At 26.0% G+C, this 22,734-nt stretch overlaps 1 protein-coding gene across 1 annotated transcript; it reads left to right on the top strand.

The window, feature by feature from the left end:
* Positions 1 to 20,790: 20,790 nt before the first annotated feature.
* LOC145844557 (uncharacterized) lies at positions 20,791 to 22,246 on the top strand. The gene is made up of 3 exons (XM_082951955.1): positions 20,791 to 21,034; positions 21,431 to 21,580; positions 21,878 to 22,246. The coding sequence occupies exons 1-3, from the start codon at positions 20,803 to 20,805 to the stop codon at positions 22,060 to 22,062; spliced, it is 567 nt and encodes a 188-aa protein (XP_082808081.1). The 5' UTR covers positions 20,791 to 20,802; the 3' UTR covers positions 22,063 to 22,246.
* Positions 22,247 to 22,734: the final 488 nt, after the last annotated feature.

The raw sequence follows: 22,734 nt of genomic DNA, 5'->3' as shown, positions 1-22,734 counted from the left end.
GTTTAATTTTTATTTTTTATAAGAATTTTTTTTTCAAGCAAACTTATTTTTTTTACTTCTTTGTTAAGTTTTTTAAATATGTTACCGAGTCTTAATAAACTAACTTTTTCAGCTATAACCTAAGACTTAACATTAGTTTGTAATAGCTCAGTTAGTATAGCTTGTTAATTTAAAATGTGTTTGAGTTCTTAAGAAACAACTATTGCAGTAATATGCATTTATTTTTTTAAATAACATCAATATTATGACCTATGGTTACATGACAATTCAAGTTCTGAAAATTCAAACTCAAACAACTCAAATTTCTATTTAAAAAAAAGTTTTTAGGCCACATCTCAAAAACAAGTTAGTATTTGAAAAACAATTTCATTTTGGTCTAAAAAGATAGGTTATAATGGTTTTAAAAACATCTGAAAATCTATTTATAAAAACTGAAAAATAATAAGTATATATTTTAGTAAGTTTTAAAACTTATTCTAGCTATATTTAAAAAATTGTTTAAACTCGAAAAAAATAAGCAAAAATATTCTTGTAGATCTAATTAGTTAAACTATAATGGTAGAATGTTGATTTTTTTAATTTTATTCTAATACTCACCAAAAGTATAATTATTAATAGCACAGCATTATTAAAATTTTAACTATTGGAATTTTAATTGTCTTAACTTGGATGGTTGTGCACTCGAAACCAATATATGAAGTGTTAGAAAAAAAATAAAAGTTGAAAATATCTTATTTCTATCGACATCCTAAATTAAAAGTCCAGGATTCTATCTATAAAAGTTATGAAAATAGTAATTGCTTTATCTTTTATAATCCATTGACTTCAATATTTGTTTTATCAACGATATAGTGATAAAAAACTCAAGTTTAGCAAACGTTTTTTTTTACATACACAGTTTTAAAATTGTTTTTATTTGAGTAGTTCAATTTCTTCAAAACAGTTCTTATCGAAACATCAGTCTAGCGGTGTCGACTTTCAACGATGATATCAGTTACAGAATAAAAGAGCGAAAACTATTTCTTTTTTATTCTTCACCAAAAGCCATTACCAACTTCTAAGTCAACCCAGAAAGTGGGACGTTTTACATGTGAAAAAATCTCCACCGAGACTACATTAAGTGAGTGGAGGTCTAATTTTCAGGTCTTACTTTACGTTTTATCATTTCATTTTCTCAGCAATATTTTTTTTAACTATAACCTCAATGACTTTGTGCTTTTTTTATACAGCTAAATTTTGGATTATGCAAAGTCAACAAAATAAGTTTGAAAGCCAAAAGTCGTATTCTACAAATCTTTTACATCAGAAATATACGGTATTATAGACATATTTGAGCTTTTTACTAGAACTCTAAGACTTTATTAAGCTGATTGTGAGAAAACCATTTGCAAATTTTAATATAAAACTAACTCTGTATAATACTTAAAATTTAGAAAACCTTTTTACAGCGCTAGTACTTTTAAATTTCAATATTTTTATAAAATGTCTTACAGCAAAGCAAATATTCATTTAATTCAATCAAACTTTCTTACTCTTACCGATACTAATTTCAAAAACACTCCACCTTGTAATTCATTGTAAACTTTTATATTTTTCTAACATATCAAACAACTAACTTTTGAAGTCGGAGTTGCCGTGGCGCGGCTTGGTCATCATGACGTCATCGTTCTTCACCCACGGGTACACGGGGAAGTCCTTGTTCATCGGGTGCCCCATTGCCACGTGACCGCCGCCGATGACGTCACCCATCTTGCCGTCCACCGCCGCGCCGTACGGCTGCAGGCTCCGCGGGTAGCCGCTCGAGTCGAACATCAGCGCGGGGTCGGCGGGCGAGATGGCGGGGTGGCCGGGGTACCAAGGGCTCTGGTGGGGCATCACGGGGTAGGAGGCGGAGTGGTCGATGGGAGGGGGGTAGGCGATCGGGTCGCACCTCATCTGCTGTCCGAACATCTCGCTCTTGTTCGACCCGTTGTGCTGATCGAATCTTTGGCCGTTGGCGGGGCGAAAGTTTGCCGCGGAAGGGGAAATTTCCTCGACGTCGCCGACGCCATGTTGCTGGCTGAGAGTGCCGCTGTCGTGATTGGTCGCCGGGCTGACGTTGGCGCTGGCCGACGGGGGCGGCTGGAAGTAGCCGTTCTGGTGGAACTGGTCCGCGGCGTTCGTGGACGGTCTGGTTTGCGGAGGGGGGTAGTGGGGCAGGGAGGCCAGGTTGGCGTGGATCGGGAAGTCGTGGCTTTTTGTGACCGGGTTGTAGAACGTTGTGGAGTGGTTCGACATTGTTTTGCTGCTTTTTTATTTTATGCTGTAGGATTTTATTATTAGTTTTATGTATAAAAGCATGTTAATTACTGAACAAAAAGGTTAAAGCTTGAAATTATTTTAACTGATTTTTCCAACTTTCAAGAAAGTTTCTAAAAGGATGCTAAAAAAAGTACACTTACTAAAGAAAAGTTTGTACAAGAAATCTAAGCTTAAAAACCGTTTTGTTCATTGCTTTTTTCGACTCTTTTCGAAACACAATAAAAATTAAAGCAACACAATAAGTTTAAGGGTGAAGATTTTAAAAAATCTATGAAAAGTTTTAGTTTGTTGATTCTAAAGTTATCTGCAAAACTTTTAAGAATGAAAAAGTATTTTCTATTGAAAACTTAGAAAGTAAAAGGAATATTTTACACCTTTGAAGTATTTTTTACTTTTTTTTACACTAAATAACTTCGACAACTAACAAATTCTAAGGATAAATTACTAAATTTAAATTAAAGTAATAAGCATACAGAAATATTTAACATTTTAAAGGAAAATAGTTAAAAAGTTATAGTGTAAAATGAGAGTGAAATAATTTCGAAAACGTGGTTAATTTTTTATATTACCATTAAAATCACTTGATATGCGTTTTATTGTTCTGCTTGTTACGACTCATTAAATTGCACTACTATTCAAAGCACAGTGTATTGTCGCAAAACCTTGTATGACACAATAACAGTACAACTCAAGTCAACCGATTAAAATCTATAATAAGTCGAGCCACACCAAGTGCTGAGAAATGAAACTCTTATAAATAATTTAGCATCTTTTGTGTTCATACCTTTTGTTTTGTGTACACAACTGAATCAACTATTTTTACTCGTTTATGTATAATTGAATACGTAATTATATACTTTTTTAGCCAATTTATTAATACAGATGAGATGAAAAACTCTCAGCATCTAAATTGTAAAAGACAAAACATTTTGAACGGGTAAAAAATAAAGAAAGACTTCTTTAGTTACTACAAGAGTTAAAGTAGGTATACTTTTTTGTTTATCTTTCGTTGAAAAAACTAAAAGAAAACTAACTGAAATATTTAAAACTTTTAAAAGTTACTTTTCATTTATAAATGCACAAAACTAATGAAAAAATTAAACTGTCTAGCCTGCATTTATCTATTAGTTGTGACTTATAAAAAAAATTATTGATTGAAAAGTATATTTTTAAAGCTATGTGTTTATAATGTAAGGATTTTAGTAGACATTTTGCTAAAGTTAAAAGTTTTTGTTTGACTTTATCAATTTTTAAGTGCGGTAATAAATAGTAACTATGTTATTTTAGTAAAACAAAAAAACACCTGTAAGTAGCACGGATGTAAAAAATACTATATTTCTGTAAAATAATTCTTAACAATAATAAAATGTATAGGTACACTTTAGAGATTTTTTATACAAAATATAGATATTTTAATAAAGTTGTATACTAAACAATGTATAACATTAAAAAGACTACTTAGCTAATTTCGTTATATTATTTGTTATACTTATAAGCTTTTGAGATACTATTTAAAATATTTTTTACTAATAAACAACAATGTAAGACTACTACATCAGACAATATTTTTAACTTATTTAGTTTTTTACGGTCATTTAAAATACCTATCAATGTTTGTAAGCACCAATGCATTAAATTGTACTCTAACTATTGTTACTTTAACTTTAAAATAAATTAAAGATTTTAACTATAAATAAAACTTATTTGTTTTGCAAAACAACCTTTGTTTCATTAGAATATTTTGTTGTTGTTAAACATATATTTTATTGTGAATTTACTTATCAGAGGTAAAGGACTAACTTATCTTTAGTTTTGGAGGTGTTATTATTTTAAGTAAACACATTTTTATAAAGAACTATACTTAAGTAACTTTTGCTAACTATTCAAAATGTTTTTTTTATTTAGATCAAAATAACTTAAAACTCAGTTTAATAACGAAAGGTCTAAAAGGTAAGGATTGTTAAGCAATGTTTAATTTAAACATGCGCCGCCATTTTTTAAATTCAAACTAACTAAAATGCTGTAGGCCATTTTGTGTTATGCGCGTAAAATCATATTTGTTTACAAAGAGTTCATTAATCATCTTTAATTTACATTTAAATGCATAGTTTAATTGAAAGAGTCTTTATAGTCTATTTGTTTTATATTGTAACTAACAATGTTCTATAAGGAATTGTTTTAGAAACACTTTTTTTTTATTGTAATTAATATTATTTTTCTAGTTTGTTGTGTTTATTATCTAGCTTTTTTTAACTTACAAAATATAAATTGATATTTTTTATATATAGATAATTTTTTTTTTAAGTTAACTCATGTTAATAAATTTTTTGATGTATTATATTTATAATCTTCAGCTTTTAAATTTTTCTGAGTTTTTTAGATAACCTTAACAGAACTTTCCATTAATTTTACAAAAAGAAACAATCAATTTTTTTTAATAAACAACTTTTTTTACAAGAATTTCTTATTTACTAAATAAAATAAACCCATAGGTAAAACATAAAAGTTAAAAACTTTTACTTCTTCGGTATTTTGCTTTACTTTAAATCAATACTTAAGTTATTTTTACTACAACTTATTAAATTCGCATTAAAATTATGTACTGAAATTTTAATCCTATCAAAAATGTTCGGTGTTTGTTAGAGAAACAAAGTTTTCTGTTATACATATACAAACTTAAATTATTTTTAAACTGTTACTAAAGATTATTTTTCCGCAACTTCATACTATTATATCTACTGTTAAAAACTTACATGTTTTTTTTTGAGACATAATACATTACAGTGATAGTTTTTGGACTTTAAAAAGCTTAGCTTTAGTAGCATTTTAATCTAGGAAATTTCAAAGATAGTGTTCAGTTTAGAAAGTTTTTTTAAAGTGTTTATATAATTAAACTATTTAAGTATGCAAGTTCAATAACATAACATGTTTTTTATCTGAATGAATTCATACATGAAGAAAGTTTTTTATTTAGTAAAGGACTTTAGTATAATGATCTGTTATATATAAGTATAAATGAAACCAATTTCAAATTTTATTTCTTTTGTCATCTGCCTAACTCTTTTATTAGTTAGTTCAAGTTAAAAAGTATATTTCTAATTAGTATGGCAAAAAAGTTGACACTATCTTCTTAAGTATAAAAAAAAGTATACACCTTTTAATGTTTTTAGCTACTTAAAGTCAAAAAAACTTATTAAGTAAAACAAGAAAGGTCTTAACTAAACTAAAATTTTTAGTTTTTTTTTATCATAAAGACCTTTGTGGATAAGGTGACTACATTTAAGCTGTTTATATTTTGTATGTTTTGTATTTCAAAAAAGAGGTACTAGTCTTATTTAAGTATAAAATAGAATCGTAAATTTACAAAAGCTTTCGTCATATACGTGACCTCAAACGCTATTTATAAACTATCTTAAAAGGTTATCAGCTCCCATAATACATAGAAGCTGTAAGTTATTTTGGATTTGGTATTACCTAGAAGAGTTTCTTAAACAATTTTCAGTTGTGCACAAAATGTGCATAGAAATGGTTATACGGTGCACAAAAAATATTGTTATAAAAAATTGTTTAAAAAGCTTCGTATTCTTTTTTTAATTTGTTTATCCTGCTTTTTCATTCATATTTTTTAGCATAACTCATAATTTCAGTTTAGCATAAATTACCATTAAACCAAAATAACAGATTTTCATTAATATGTATCAATCATCTTGTTTTTAGATAACAATCATCAAAAAAGTTTACGGACTGCATTTATAATTCAAAAAGATTTAGAGACCAATTAGTTAAAATACAGCTTTGTTTTAGCCATGCTACTCATTCTAAATAACAGTTTTATAAAGTTTGTTACTTATATTTTATTTAAAACGGTGAGAAAACAAAAAAAAACTTACTTATAAAACAAAAACTAACATTTACTTTTAAACAAATACGCTTGAAACTCACTGATTAAAACGTAATAAAAACTCAACTTATTCTTAAAATTACCTAAAGTTATTAAATACAATTTAAAAGGTAGAAAATACTAACATTTTTAAGGTATGTCTCAAAAGGTTCACCTCGTCAACCAAACGCGTGCTTTTACCTTTGGTGAAACCAAGGAAAAAAATTGTGTCTTTGAGAGTGGTGCTTTCTCTTTTTTCGCTCGTCTTTCTATAAATGTTTAAACTAAACAAAAGTCGATGTACATGTAAAAACAAACCAACTGTAAAAAAAAGTAATTAACTAACAAAAACTTTGTACAAAATATAAGTAGTTTCAAAAATTTTCGATTTTCTTCTTTTTTTTTACATATGTTATACCATACTAAAATTGACAAAAACTAATTTAAAGTACCATGAAACTATAATTGTTTATCGATTATTTAATATAAACACCTTTTATTAGCATTCACAGTTTTTTTACCGCTTATTTAAATCTTTTTGGCAAAGAATTATGTTAAAACTGGCCTGGTCAATAAGAGCTTTTCAAAATAACTTTAGAATTTAGATAGTGCATTAAAAAAACTTATGAGCGAAACAAGATTTATCTTATTTGCTCAACAAAAGCTTTAATTAAAAAAAAAAGTTTAATACTAGCATGAAAAACATTAAAAATATTAATCAAAATGTTCAGTAGTAACAGAAAAACATTAAAATTATCTTTCTATTTGCTTGTACGTACCAAAAATGAACAATATATTTGTATAAAAATAACAAAAAGTTTTAAGTCCAATTAAAATTGTAGTCTTTTAATAAACGTAAAGAGCTTTACATTTGTGTTCATAAAAGTCGAAATTTTTTAAGAAGTTTTGAGAAAAAATCAAGATTTTTGAAACTAAGATATGTTTGATTGGAAGCCAAAAGTTAGACGTTTCGCAATGGCTTTTGTTTTCAAACACTCAAGCGGTTGATGTATCACTAGGAAGCCTGACGTTTAAAAATTAGCCGTAAGAAGATTACAAAGCAGCACATAGTATTTGACTGATGACCTGGTTTGAACAAAAAGATGCATCTGCAACTAAAATTACGAGTTTTAGAATGACTACAATAACAGGAAACTTAAAACGAAATAATCGGCGGTTCTTAATTGTTTAATGCGTTTATTTACTGAGTAGTTTCGATACAGCTTATTTAGCATTTTTGTAGGCGAACTTTAAGCTAAATCGATGTTAAACTTAGTTTTGTTATACAAATATATTTGCATATAGTTTTCAGTAACACTAATTTCTGTTTAACTTTAGCGATCTTGTACTCTAAATTACTAGGAGATTTTAAATGACTATCTAATATCATTTTATTACAACAAATTAAAGTTTTGCATTATTCAAGTATAGGATAAAAACTTATTGAATTTTTAACCGTAACAAAAACATAAACTAAACTGCTTTGGTTGGGATGGCAGGTATTGAAAAGTCTGAATTTTTTTAAATCTATTGCAATTTATTTAATACTTTATGTACTCCTTATTATATTACTAACAAGTTACATGCATTTTTTTAAGTTTTTTCATAATCAAAATTGCATTAAACTTCACTTTGATAAACGCTTAGTAAAAGTGTTTAAAATTTAAAGCTATTTTAGACTTAAAAACTACTGATTTTTTAGTTTCTTTAATTTTAATTAAACTACTCTTATGCTTACTTATAATAGAAAAACTTAAAGTTAAGGTCGAAGTATTTTTTATTAAAAAACATATTTAATTCTAACCTAAACATATTTCTTAAAAAATTTTTTTTTAGTTCTACGAGAACTTTCTAGCAGTTAAAGAGTTTGAAAAAATTCAATAATTTTATAGAAATTATGTTTTATTTAAACTTTGTATAACTTTTTAAAACCTTGTTATCAAAATAACTTTCGTTTGTTTATTTTTTGGTAAACTTTAAAATATAAAACTATCAATTTTCAAAAAAAAAGTTTGTTTGCATAAGTCAAATACAGAAAGTATAGTTTTCTTACTTTTTAAAAGTCAATGCCAATTTCGTCCTTTTAGAACTTAACTCTTTGAAAACTGTTAAATTGAAAAAATATGTTTTTAAATATTTTTTTAAATTTTGTTTTACTATTAAAAGTAGGGCTTTAAATTTTTTATAGCTGAAAATTATTTAAATTAATTGTATTAAAACTTCCAATAAGCAGTAATAAACACTAACTACCACTAAACAAACAGGTGAGTCATTTTATTTTTTTGTATTACTGTAATCGTTAAAACTTTAGTAAATCTAAAACATTTTATTACAACACATTAAAGTTTTGTATTATCCAAGTATGGGATAAGAAACTTATTGATTATTTAAGCATAGTAACAAAAACTTAAACTAAACTATTTCGGTTAAGATGGCAGGTATTAAAAATACTCGAAAATTTTTGAATTCTATTGCTTTCTATTTAACATTGTATGTACTCCTTATTACAATACAAACAAATTGCATGCATTTTTTTTTAAGTTTTCTCATTTTTAAAATCGCATTAAACTTGGCTTTGATAAACTCTTAGTAAATGTTTTTTCAAGTTTGAAGCTATTTTAGACTTAAAAACTATTGATTTTATAATTACTTTAATTTTAATCAAACTATTTTTATTCTTACTTCTAACTAGAAAAATTTAAAGTTAAGTACGAAGTTTTTTTAATAAAAAAACTTAATTCTAACCTAAAAATGTTTGTTATAAAATACATTGTAGTTCTACGAAAACTTTCTAGCAGTTATAGAGTTTGTAAAAATTCTACGATTATGTAATATTATGTTTTTTTTTTCAAGTTCGTATAACTATTTAAAACTCTATTTTAAAAATAGCTTTTGTTTATTTATTTTTGGTAAACTTAAAGAAATAAAATTATCAATTCTCAAAACAAAGTTTGTTTGTGTAAGTCAAATATATAAAGCTTTTTTTTTATACTTTTTAAAAGTTAATGCCAATTTCGTTCTTTTAGAACTTAACTCATTGAAAAATGTCAAAACAAAAAAATCTATATATAAAAAGTATTTTCTGTATTGAAAATTTTCTTTAACTATTTAAATAAGGCTATATATATTTTACAGTCTAAAACTATTAGATTTAATTATATTAAAGCTTTCAATAAGTATAATAAACACTAACTACCACTAAATAAATGGGTGAACCATTACTTTTTATATATTACCATTGAAACTTTAGTAAATCTAAAACAATAAGTCAGTTTAAATTTAGATTAACTTACACCAAACAAAATTTATTTAATTAATAAGTTGATTTGTAGTGTGATATTTAATCCACTAAAATGTTATTCCAACTGCAATTTTTTTTTTTGAAGATTTTCAAAAACATTGTGCTTAAGCACAAAATAAAGTACAATATAACTTTATCAAAAGTTAATTTAAAAAGTTGCTAAAGGATAAACACATAAGACACTTATGCATTTTTAACATAACACCTGAAAAAGTTAAGCTATGACTGAAAGTTCAGTTGTACAACGTATATAAAAAGTATTTTGTCGACAAGATTTCTTAAGCAAGCCTTTGATTAGAGTAATCACCAAACTAAAACACGCAAAAAAAAGCTCAACAACAAAAAAGCTCAACAACAAAAACGCTTCAGCAACAAAAACAAAACTTTGCAACAAAAACGGCTTAGCAACACTCGCAACAAAGCGGCTGTCAAATTAGCGGCTAATAAACGTTTGTCGCAATCAAGCTCGAAACCCCTGCGGCATGACACATCTCGCTCACCTGGTCGCTAAATATAGCATCAGAGTGCCGACATCAAAAAGAGTTGCCCTTTTTTTGAATGAGTGATGAACTTTTTTTGTATGAGTGGTGAACTCGCAAGGTATTTTAGGAAGATTTTTAGCGAGACTGACTGCGAATTTAAAAAAAAGTTTTGTTTGTGTTTCGGTAAGATTTACAATTGTTACATTTTGTTTTGTATTTGAACGAAAAAAACAAGGTTATTTTTACATCCATCTTTTATTAATTAAGTGTATGTGAAAAGTGTTAAAATTTGGTGTTAAATTTAATAACTTTAACAGAAGAATTACTAATTTATATTTACTGCAAAGTAGTAAAACATTACGTGTTATGATACGAATATACTTACAACGAAAAGCTATTATACCAGACTCTCTTAATTTAACTGAAACTTTCTTTTAGACAGCAAAACATCTTCAACAAGCACTTATTTTTAGCGCATCAAACATTTATTCATTTTAATCGACTAACTATCGCGTAATTCGAACACAAAAATAAAAAGCTCAATTCGAACGCTAATTGGCCGAAATCATGTTAAAGCCATTATCTCACGCTGTCGACCCGTTTGTAAGCAGTTGTCAGTTTCTTGATAATTTTCAACTTTGCAAGCGTGGTTTCTTGACAGGATTAGCTTTATTGCTGCTGGGCTGCGGCCGCTCATCGCTAATTTTTATCTCACAAAATCTGCGGTTTGGTTGTTTACGCATACACACACGCGAGATTATATTTTTGATATTTTTCAGCAAAAACTTGCAAAGCTAGGCGAAGTTTGTGTACGGTTTTTTTTTTTTTTTGCTATGTATTTTATGTAAATCCGTAAAGTTTTTAGATAGCAATCTGAAGATAAATAATCAGTAAAGTGTTTAAGTTTTAGCGAGTGTTTTTTGTAAGTTGACATTTTGAATTAGTAATCGACAAATTTTTAGTGTTAAATGTGCACTGCACCGTATAAATAATACGACGATATCTTAAGCCAACTTGATTGTTGATATTTTGTTTACAATTTTTAAGTAAAATTCGTAGAAGTTTACAAAATGAACAGCAGTTTTTTTAATTAGTTTTTTATCTTTATGAGCAGTTCATATTTTTATACAAACATTACTATTATCAACTTTTATTCGTTAACAACTGAAACAGTTTTTTATATGTTTTTACAACTCATTAATTTGAAACAAGCTTTTATAAGTTAAGCTTTAAATAAACATTGAAAAATAAAAACTACCCTATTCATCATCATTATACTTGTGTACTAAATACTTAATTTATCATTAAACTATACGACTAGTGATCTTCAGAAAGACTAATTTAAGTTAAATTTGTTAGAAAAAAAAGCTGATGGGTTCATATATAAGTTTTTTTTTAATTTGTGAGACCACAGTTTAATTTAAATTTTAATTATAATAAAAAAAATCTGCTCATACCGACCAAATATGTTAAAGAATCGGGTTTAGATACAAAAGGTTGTTTTAGGTTTTGTTGCTAATACAAAAACAAAAAGTGCTTAATTCCAAAACAGTTGAAATCTAAAAAAATAAGCGCGATCGGTAACTGATGATAACAGCCTTTTGTTTCGCCTATAAATAAAAGCTATTGCTGCTTCTACATTTGCCCTGAGTGACAAAAATTGCTTCAATTAAGTTTCAATTTTATGCCAACTTGTCCGAATGCAGAGAATTTTTTTAGTTCTAAACTTGTGGCTGGATAAAGCATACATTTCCTTTACTACTTGCTTCTTATCGTAGCACTTCAATTTGTAATTGAGCGTTAATTCGCGGCCAAGATCAAATTTCTGTGTCGCTCACATTCACCTTTAATTAAATTACGCTTGTAAAATGTCACTTAATCAAGAATTCGATTAATAACCGTTTAAAAGCGAGATTTAAAGATAAAATATTTTTGTAAGAGCAAGGTTTAGTACCAGAAAATTAATTAATGTCACAAACACCAACTGAATTAATGCCTGAAAGTATAAAAAAGCAGTAAAATAAACTTGTTTTACCTTCATATGCTGCTTTAAAATGTTGATGAATATTTATAAAAGAAAAATATAATGTAGTAGTAATTGTAATAATAATGACAATAATTTATAGCTATTATTTGTCGTTAAACAAAAGTACTAGTTGTTAAGAAAACTCTATTAAGTTAAAAAAGAATGAAAAAATAATCGGTTTACAGTTACGCTTTTGTTGACTAAAAAGTAGTCGTTTTTTTTTTTGTTTGTTTAAACTACTTCAAATAACACGATAATGTTGCTTAAGAGACTCAAATAACAAGTTTTTATGTTAATTATTTTTAAATAACTCAGTTTTCCAAAATTTGCAAAATAGTTAGATTTCCTTTAGTTGCTATCTATTTTATCAAACTTTATTTTATCAAAATTTGTTAGTTTACTAACATAATGTCAGTTACTAAAATATAAACGCACCAAAGTTAACTTTTAAGATTTTTTAATAAAAAATTATTTCTTGAGAACTAATAGTTATTTTAGTATACGAAGCAATTAATGTATAAAACTTTTGTTTTAGTTTATTAAAGTTACAAAAGAACTAATTGAGTCGTAATCAAAACAGTCGATTACAGTTATATTATTTTAAAGATTATTGTAAAACTTTGTTGTGTAAAATTTTGACTCTTTTTTTTTTATAAAGTACTTATCTCGACTACATAAATAAATAAAAGACTAAGTAGGTTTGGGAAGCTTTGCGTAACTATTATTATAGGTTTTAATTTATTTTTTTACAATTGATCAATTAACTAATTTGCATTGATGTTTCTAATAAATAATTTATAAAGTCTACTTACATCTATGCTGCAATTACTTACATGTACTACAATAAAAGTTAAAACAATTAAAATAATTAACTTTAGAACAAAATAAACTAAATTAACGTTACAAAAATGAAAGTAAACAAACTCTTATGTTTTTATATTATCAAAAATTTAGAAAATTTAAATTGACTTGGCTTGATAAAAATTTTGTACTACGTTGATCCTTATTAAAATAAAAAAATCATTTAGTTGATTTTAAACCGCATGGAAGAAATATTTAGCTTGCTTTCAATTAAAATTATTATGAAGTTTTTGATGTAGAGTATTAGATACGTAACTTTTCAAAACGATTAAACATGTTATAAATGTTAAACATGTTTAAATAGTCGTAATAGTAAAATAATAAAAAAATAGTCGTAGCTTGTTAGTAGTTTAGTTTTTATATTTTTAGAAGAATTTGTAAGAAATAAAGAAAGTATGAAAAAATCTACAGTCTGCTAGAAACTCCACTTATTCACATCCTTTAGATTTTTATTATTACAGTGATTTTTTTTTACTTTGTTACTAGTTTATAACTGTGTAGAATTAAAGACTTTCATCAAAATTTTGTACCTGCTATGAAGAACTTTATCTATCAAAACGTATTACAAGTTTTTACTCTTTTATTTCAAATTCAAAATAATTTATACTTTTAAGCTAGAAATATAAAAGAGCTCTAAAAATGTTAAATTTTAAAATAAGAAGGGACATATTTGTTTTAGTTTAATATGTTGTGAGTTTTATGAGTTTTAAAATCTGCTTAAGTATTTTTTGCTAGTTTATTCTGTATAAAGAATGCGAAGAATAAAAGTTAAGATAATTTTGTTATATAACTTCGATTACGTGACTATAAATATAAATAACTTGACAATTTTTTAGTAAGAGTATTTATTAAATACTGTAATTAATTTTTATCTTTATTTTTGTTTTAAAAGTAGTGAGTATGCATATGTATAAGCTTTATTGCCCAGATTTTTTAGAGCAAAATGTTTTAGAATTTTTAAGACTTTTTAGAACGCTTTTGTTAAAATTAAAATAAATTACAAACAAACCAGATAAAGTTGAACAAACAAAATGTTTTCAGAATTGAAACATATTATAAGAATATATTTATGTTAACAGACTTAGTATATACTTCTATATAATTTGGTAGTAAAATACTTTTAAAAAGAGTATTTTCTACTAAAACAGAGGACTTGACTTTAAAATAATAAGTAATAAAATATATTAAGTGTTTACAGTCACACACAGCTATGTACGTTTATATTATTAACACGATACTTAATTAAATACAAGTTTCAAAAACTTCTTGTTTTATTTGTGTTTCAACAGTTGACAACTATTTGAAACACATTCTAAAAAGCCTTCTGTAGCTGTGAAAATTTTTCGCACAGCAAGTTCATCACCTACCCACCTAATTATTTTGCAATCTTTTGAATCGAATACTTTTGCAGCCGTCATTTCGCCAGGGTGAACTTCGGACGAAGCTAGACACAAAAGATTATGGAACAGGTCAACAACAGGTTGACGCATTTATTTCTGCGCCAGGCATCGTAAAACTGCAAAATCAATAATTGCAGCTGTTTTAAAGCTATAGTAACTAGAAAGCTAAAGTAACAAATTAAAGCAAACTTTTTTTTCATATTTTACATTTTAGTAAATTTCATAACTTATTCTTTATCACTTTTGTTTTAATAAACTTACTACAATCTTAAAATACGTATTTTTTAATCTAATATGTATTAATTATTCGAATACCTTATTTGTAAAAATAAAACAGTTCATAATAATATTTTTAAATATTAACTTAACTTCTTTAATCTTTTTCAATAACAATCAATTAAGATGTTCTTAAGTGAACTTTTAGCTAAAAGGTTTAAAAATATATAAAATACTTTTAGTATAAAATAATTTTCTTCTATAACTTTGCCTTTTATTTAATATTAAGATTTAGTGAATACCATTTTGTGTATTAACATTTCTTAAAAGTTTAAAACATAAGTTCTTCAAAGTACAACAACTTTAAAACTTATTACATTATCTTTTTAAATTGATAAAACTTATAAAAAAAAATTTTTAGAGAAATACTTTAATTTAGTGTCTCATTTGTAAAATAATAAAAAAGTTTTGTTTAATGCATGCTTTGTTAAAAAAACGAGAGTTGTAAAATAGTAGGCTAATTTTTTTAGAGAAATAATTACATATTTTAAGTTTGTGGTTGTAATATAAATTATAGATCAAAGGTTAAAGTGATAAAATTGAAATGATTTTTGTTTTAATTATTTTTGATATCTTCAGAATGAGAAAATTATATATTATAACCATTTTTAAAGTTTATTAACCTTTAAGATTTAAAAAATCTTACTGCCGGGGATTTTTTGATAGTTATTTATAATTTACGGCACTGATTACTATCCTTTCTCCGCGCTGCGACGGGGGTTTTTCGCTGATGAACGGCATGTTTTAATTATCTGATTTCGCTAACTAGACAGTTTCTATACTAAGGTATATGACGTAACAATTACTAAAATATTGTTTACCCTTATTTTAATTAGTTTCAAAGTCATTTTGAGTATTAAAACTATTATGGTAAAACTTAATTTACCCACAAACCAAACTAAAAACCTTCCTATTGTTCAAGTGCAGCTAATTTATATTTTAAAAGCGAAACTTTCTTATTAGTTTTACTTATACAATAAGTTATATAATACAAAAATGAACATAATCTTTTAGTATGCATAGTTTAATCCGTGCTAGGATCTATAAAGCAAGTCAAATCTTCAAGAAGTTTTTAGTTTATATCAGTTGAGCATTGTTAACGTGAATGATTTTATAAATTTAGCTAGACTGCTACCCGTTAGACTCAAAATATAAAAACTGTGCTTTTTAGGGTATTTTTTAATTATTAGAGTTGTGATTAATGAAATAAGTTTATAATATTTCAAGAATAATTTTTTTCAAATGTTCGAAATAAACATTTTTTATTCAGGGTTAAGGAAATATTTAACTAAGATGAAACTTATTAAATAAAATATTTATAAATAAAATTGACGGAGGAAGTGGACTGTTCTGTTTGGTTATTTTAAAAAAGTTGATTGAAGTATAGAAAACTTAAACTTTTTTTAAGGTAGAAAACCATCAGACTTTCTCATTTCTCTACAACACTTATTGTTTTTGAAGGTCAAGCAAGCAAGTTGTCATCATCTGTAATTCTACCTGCCTCTTTAAAATTAATATTAAAGTACCCAAAATATAAAAGACTATCAATTTTACTGAAAAAAAGCCTTAGGTGACACTGTCATTTGGCAAACACTTACAAGGTTAAAATCTCAGCACTAAAAACAGGGTTCGTGCGCGTCAGGCTAAATCAGGCTAAGTCAGGCTAAATCAGTTTTTTCATTTAAAAATTTGAGAATATCAGTTTTTCTCAGTTCAAATGCTTAATAATTTTTGATTAAAAAAATTGAAAAATCTTTTTAAGAATAAATTGAGATGTGAATTTATTTCTAAATAAAGATTTAGTTATTAAATTCAAAATCAGTCTGTATTTGTAAAAATAAATGCTTAAAACCTTTTGTTGAAGCTCTGAAAGATTTTTAAGAACATTCAATATTTGTTTTGAGTAGATTATATTTAAGTTGTCATAATTATGAAAATTCACAAAAAAATACAGTTTAAACATCACAGTTTAGTTCAACAACTTGGCTATTTGTTTGAATTTGTTTACATCAGCTATGTTTTTCAAAGCTTAGTTGGTTAAACTGTTTTAATTTCTAATTTAAAGGCTTTATACCAAATACTTTTTAGGTTAAAACTCTTAGCAGTTTATTCATATATTTTACGGTTTGTTTAAAGTTATCAGAGATATTCACAACACTAAAACTTAGCTTTAAGATATAAGTACTAAGTTTTGTGGGAGTACAAATTTTAGGTACAATTCATATTTCTATACAAGAACAAAGTATTTAAGGTTTTTTTTTTAGTTTAAGTGTAAGCTTTTTAAATCTGGTATGACATCAACAATCACTATATTAATTTAGAGTTTAGGATTTACAATTATGTATCAACTTTAAGTACTAGCCAAAATACTATAAAAAATAATTTTTTACTTATTTTTAATACTCTTGTAAGCATTTCATTTTAGATTTTAATAAAACACGACAATGCACATTGTTTTATTATAAGTCTTCTGTTTATAATGTTTTTACTTAGTGCTTAACTAGATTAAAAAATTGTATTAAGTAATATATATTAAATTTTTACACTAGTAATAGACTAGATATAAAACGTATTTTAAAACTTGTCATTGAACTTGTTATGTTAAGGGGATGGGGGTCAATCACCTTTTTCACAATTTAGTCTTATTTTATTGAGTTGTAACTAAGCTATGAGTTGCTTTCAGCAGATTTTTAAAGCTCAAAATATTTTTGAGATAAAGCTAGTTGAAGTCGGAGACTACAATAGTACTAATCATGACCCCCCAATACCTAAAATGACTTCTAAAGGGGATTTCTTTTACTTTGAAAAAATGTCAGGCTAAATTGGTCTCAGTCAGGCTAAATGAAAAAAATTTCGCGCACGAACCCTGCAAAAACCACAAAGCATGGGAAAATCATAATGCTCAAATCCCCAAGCAAGTATTTGCTGACTGCAATATCAATAATCCTATTGTGTGGTCACTTCCACCAGTGTGAATTCACAATCAGCTGAACAAATTTAAATAAAAAATTGTCTTAGAAAATAATTTGTTAAAAAAGTATTTTGAAAACAGCATAAACTAAAATTTTTTTTAATTAATATTAACACTTATTTTCAAAAAATAAAAAATAATAACTAAGAAAAAAAAAATTATCAAATTTTGTGAGTAATATCTTGTTAACACAATCCTCAAAAAAAAAAATTGAAATAATATTTTAAATTTACCTCTAACTTGTAATAAAGAAAATTAAACAAATAATAAAATCAGCTATCTTAAATTCTAACACAGTAAGAAAACTAAAATAATTAAAATAAATATTATTTATAACTTAAATCTACTCTAATAATATTTTAACAGTCACTCTTTCATTAACCAGACATTTATAAAATAAAAAGACCCAGCACAATCTGGTGTACATGTAAACACATCAAATTTCACTGCACATAAAACATACATTTAAAAGTACTCTAGATCTTCTCCTCTAGATATAATAAAATAATTTACATTTGAAACTATCAGGGTTGCCAAAAAACATTGAAACCTAGATAAACCTGGAATTTGACAATTTAGGCTAAAAAACCTGGAAAAAACATTGAAATTAAGAAAGTTTGAAAAAAAACCTGGAATCGGAAAAAAAATCAATTAAAAATTCTTGAATTTTTAACAACTTTAACATGGTAAGTAGTAACATTTTAATTTGGCTCAAAAAATATATCTCATAGATAAAATATTTTTGTCATTATCAAAATGTTTTTTTATTTAAAAACACACTTAAAGAAGCTTCACAGTATCTTTTCAATGTTTTTATACTATTTAAGGGCATGGGGGGTCCACCTTGATTTTTACTAGTTGATCTCACTCTATAGAGTTTTATCTGAGCTATCAGAAATTTTTAACTGCTTGAAAAAATTCAAAGTAATTATTGGAAATGAGCAATCAAAGTTGGTGACCTCAATAGTTTCCTAATGGAAGGCACAAACTAAAAACGCAAAAAAAAAAGACCATTTCCCTAAAAATCTATCTCCTTCATTTTTTAAGCAATCTTCTTCAAATTTTCACAGCAAGTGTATTATTAGACTTTTAAAAGATTAAATGCAGGAATTTAAAAATTTTGCAAAATAGATTTTTTATTAAAAAAAAATTACTTAAATTTCAAAGTTTTTTTAATCTAAAATTTTTATTTTTTAATATTTTTTAAATTCCATCAATCAAAGTCTTTTAAACTATAAAAGGAACGTTTCCTAAAAGTTTGAGGTCTCTAACTCAAAAAATGAAGAAGAAGATAGATTTGCAGTCGATACAATTGTATAAGATTTTTTTTTAATTACAATATCTCAAATGTTACATAAAATTTCTTAATTCTATTAAAACTGGCTTGTAGTTTGTACTTCAAGCTTTTATATAAGATCCAATGTTATTTTTAGTAATAAATATGTCGAACTCCCCTATGCCCTTAACATAGTTTCTCACCTTAAACTTAACTTTAAATTAAAAATAGACCAAAAAATGTGTACTTTCAAAAACCTGGAAGAAATTTTGAACTATCTTTTTGCCAACCTTGAACTATCTTTTTTTAAGTTTTCAAAAGTTTCTGGGACATTAGGCCAAGTCTTGTTCCTATGTCTTTCATTTATAAAATTTAACTTCATTGAAACCTTGTATTGTGCAAATGAACACCAGATAAGGTCAATGGATTGGCATAAAAAAATATTTTAGGTCATTGAGCTGCACACCATTTGCTTGGAAACACTGTTTTGAACAAATAAAGTTGATACATTTGTATCCAAAACTTTAAAAAAATATATAATTCAAAATTTAAATAAGATTGTGAAATTTTTGATTTCATGTACTTTTTATCACTTTTTGTAGTTTTTATTGAATTTCCTGTTTTATTTTTCAAAAAACAAGAACTAAAAAACTAAAATTTTCTTTGAATCGTTATAAACTGTTCACAATGTGTCTGTGTTATAATTAGCCACATGTGAAAAATCTTTAAGCTTAAAACTCCAAGGTTGCATTTTTTGGATTCCATACATTTTCATACATTTTACATTGGGGTGGTTTTTAGAAAATTTGTTGGAGCCAAGGTGAAAGTTTCTACATACTGTATAAAATTTTGCACAGGGTATTTGTATGATATTTCCAAAAGATAAAAGCTTTCCCAGTGAGAAAATCTAAAGTAGCTGTAAAAATAAGCACCCTAGTACATATATATATAGTTTATTTCCAATATTTAAATTTAAAAAGAACATATGTTTCATAAAAACTATAAAATTATTTTTATTATTCAGCTCTTAATTTGAGTTTAATAGCACTGTGGTTTACACTCATACAAAAATTACACAAAAAGCTATGTTATGTCTACTGTAATTTAATTTAGAATTATTGACAATTTCGCATCATTATAGGAAAAAAAGCAATACTATTAAAAAAAAATTTTAAGGCCAAGGAAGGTCCAAAAAATTTTCTTACAAATTTTTACACCAGTTCTTGTTTTAACACTTAAAATATGATATTATTCCATAAAATTAAAAGGAAAACAATTAACTTTTGAGATGTAACCAGTTTTATATAAAAATTCAGTACAAATATATAGAATAATATTTTTCTATGGCTGATATTCTCATATTAAAAATAAATTACTGAACTATTTTATTTATTTTTTAGTTGTTTCTTCCTGATTTTGGGAATTATTTTTTAAATATTAAGAACAGCTTACATGAAGAATTTTTTTTAAACAAAAACTAAAAAAAAATTATTACAAAAATAAAAGAAATTGTTTATTTTTTATTATAAGAAAAAAAAAATTGACAGACTTTCAATATTTGTTAAAGATGAGACTAAGAAACTTTTAAAACAGTTGCTCAAAAACTTAAGGAGCTATCTTTTTAGAGAAATATTCTATTTTAACCTTATTAGTCACCTCCTATAAAGATCCTAATGACTTCACTAACTTTGATAACTAAGATATCTCAAAAATTACTTTGAATATCTAAATACAGTAAAAAACAGATGGTAGCTTATTTTTTTATAGAATGATAAGGCTAATTTTTGAAAGAATTATTTACCCTCCCTTTGGCATTAACTCTAAATGCATACAAATGATCAACTTTTAATTTTGTTTTTCAGTTTTTTTGCAAGAATTAGAGTTATTTTGTTTACTTATAAATTGTTTTATAAAGTTTGATAATCACCATTCTACCAAAGGCTCTTTGTTTTTGCACATAAAGCTATTTCTATCAATTTTTTATTCAGATCCTTACATTTTTCACAGGACATAATTTCAAATATAAGTATGAAAACCTGCCCACAAGACCGCCTTTCCCAGCTGGAAAGCCTCGAACTTTCAATAGAAGATGAGATGAGTGCAGATGACTACCTGGAGCTGTTGAGCTTATACCTGCTCACCAAAGACCCCATTCAGTTTGATCTTCTGTGGCATAGGATTCCAAAATCCTTGTGTTCCCGCTCTGAATTTCTTCACATCAAAGACGTTCACAACATGTTAGAATCTCTAAATTTCGCAAGTGTGTTTAGTTTTTTAAAGTTATCTGATTTTTTATTTTTATCCCTCTTTAGAATTTTACAGATTTTTATGACAGTTAAATTGTATTGTTAAAAAACTTGGCTATTATTTAAACAGCATGTTTATTAATTTTGCCTAGTTTAGTTCAATTTGTTACTCACAGAAACCTTTGATAGGTTGATTTTTCATACAAACATAGGCATTTTACACTCTTTTTTTTTTTTTTAAGGTATAAAAAAAATTAAATAATATTTATGATACAAATAACTTTGACTTGGTGCATGAACTTAGTTGTTGTATTAAGCTCTTTACACTCGATTGTACTTATCTTATTATATCTTGTTTTCATTTAGAAAGTGTTTGATAATTAGTATTTTTCATAATTTTATGGTTTCAGAAATTTCTCCTGTAATTGACTCTACCAACTGGCCAGGACCGTGTAAAGAAAACATGCTGAAGTTGAAGATGAGTTCTAAACACAATGCCTTAAAACTAGCTGCTACAGCATATAGCTGCATTGAAAAGCAATATTTAGCTGATATGATAGGTTAGTGTTGACTATCACACTTTAATTTTTATTTAATTTTAGGATGAGATCAAATTATTTTAATACAATTTTTGTACTTAACAAAAATACTTTTTACTTCTATAATTGCTTTTGTTTAATTTGTTTAAATTAATTTTGGCATAAAAGTTTATGTAAGTATTGTATATTTTTGAACTTTGAGATTAGGGTGAAAATTATAATAAATTTTAATTTTGCTTCTAAAGTTCTTCTGTAGGTGTTTATTTATTAAAATTGAAATAAAACGTTAATCTTTATTTTTCACACTACTTGTTTCAGGTGTTGACGTGAATGACTTGTCGAGCCTTCTAAGTGAGGACGAATCCACGAGTTGGCAGTCTTCGGAATGCGGAAGCTACCTGACTCCGGTTCAGAATCAACACAGCAGTTCTGAGAACACGCAGAAAAAATTCAAAGAAACGTTGAGCCATTTCGCCGATGTCATGCATTCTCTTCAGACGTAGTTTTTTTTTTTTGCATTTGAGATTTGTTTTTGATTGAGGTAGTTTTTATTTAACAGTAGCTGGATGTTAAAAAGTGTCGTGTAATCTTTAACGTAAAAAAAGTACCAACAATATCATAAAATTATTGCTTTATCTCTTTTAATATTCACTTGTTTTTTTTTTCTTTTAGATAAAAATGACTAATTAATACGGTTTTAAATATTTTTTATACTATTTATTATCTTAATTTTTAGTTTGAATTTCGTTTAGTAATAAATTTTTTATGTCATGGTTGCAAAATGTTTATCTCAAAATATTTTTGTGATGAATCTGCACTACTGATACTGATATTAAAAATTTTATATCAACTTTTTCTGTTTACTAAGATATATTATCTTGCAATTATTGTTTTAATATATTATAGAAAAACATAAATTAATATTTTTTTACTTTTTGTTCTGAAAAGTACGTTGACTGTTTGTTTTGTAAAATCAATTTTTTTAATTCAACGGGTTTTTATAGTACAGAATAATATTTTTTTTGTAATGATAGGTGTTCTTAGTAAACATTAATCTGACAGAATAAAAATAACAATACGGGTCAAAGAGATCAGTAGTTTTTACAGATTGTATTAAAAAATTTTTAAGTGCTATCAATTTTTTTTTTATAATTAATTTTTATTTTAGACCTCTT

This window comes from Thalia democratica, chromosome 9, assembly GCF_965202585.1.
Source record: "Thalia democratica chromosome 9, ktThaDemo2.hap1.1, whole genome shotgun sequence".
In the NCBI taxonomy this organism is placed as follows: Eukaryota; Metazoa; Chordata; class Thaliacea; order Salpida; family Salpidae; genus Thalia; species Thalia democratica.
Note: the sequence above shows the minus strand (reverse complement) of the source record. Positions and strands in the feature narration are given on the sequence as shown.

Excerpts from the sequence above, each read along its gene's own strand:
- LOC145844557 (XM_082951955.1), top strand. The coding sequence starts at position 20,803 with ATGAAAACCTGCCCACAAGACCGCCTTTCCCAGCTGGAAAGCCTCGAA. Across the intron at positions 21,035-21,430 it reads AGAATCTCTAAATTTCGCAA|AAATTTCTCCTGTAATTGAC; the intron begins GTGTGTTTAGTT and ends TTATGGTTTCAG. Across the intron at positions 21,581-21,877 it reads ATATTTAGCTGATATGATAG|GTGTTGACGTGAATGACTTG; the intron begins GTTAGTGTTGAC and ends TACTTGTTTCAG.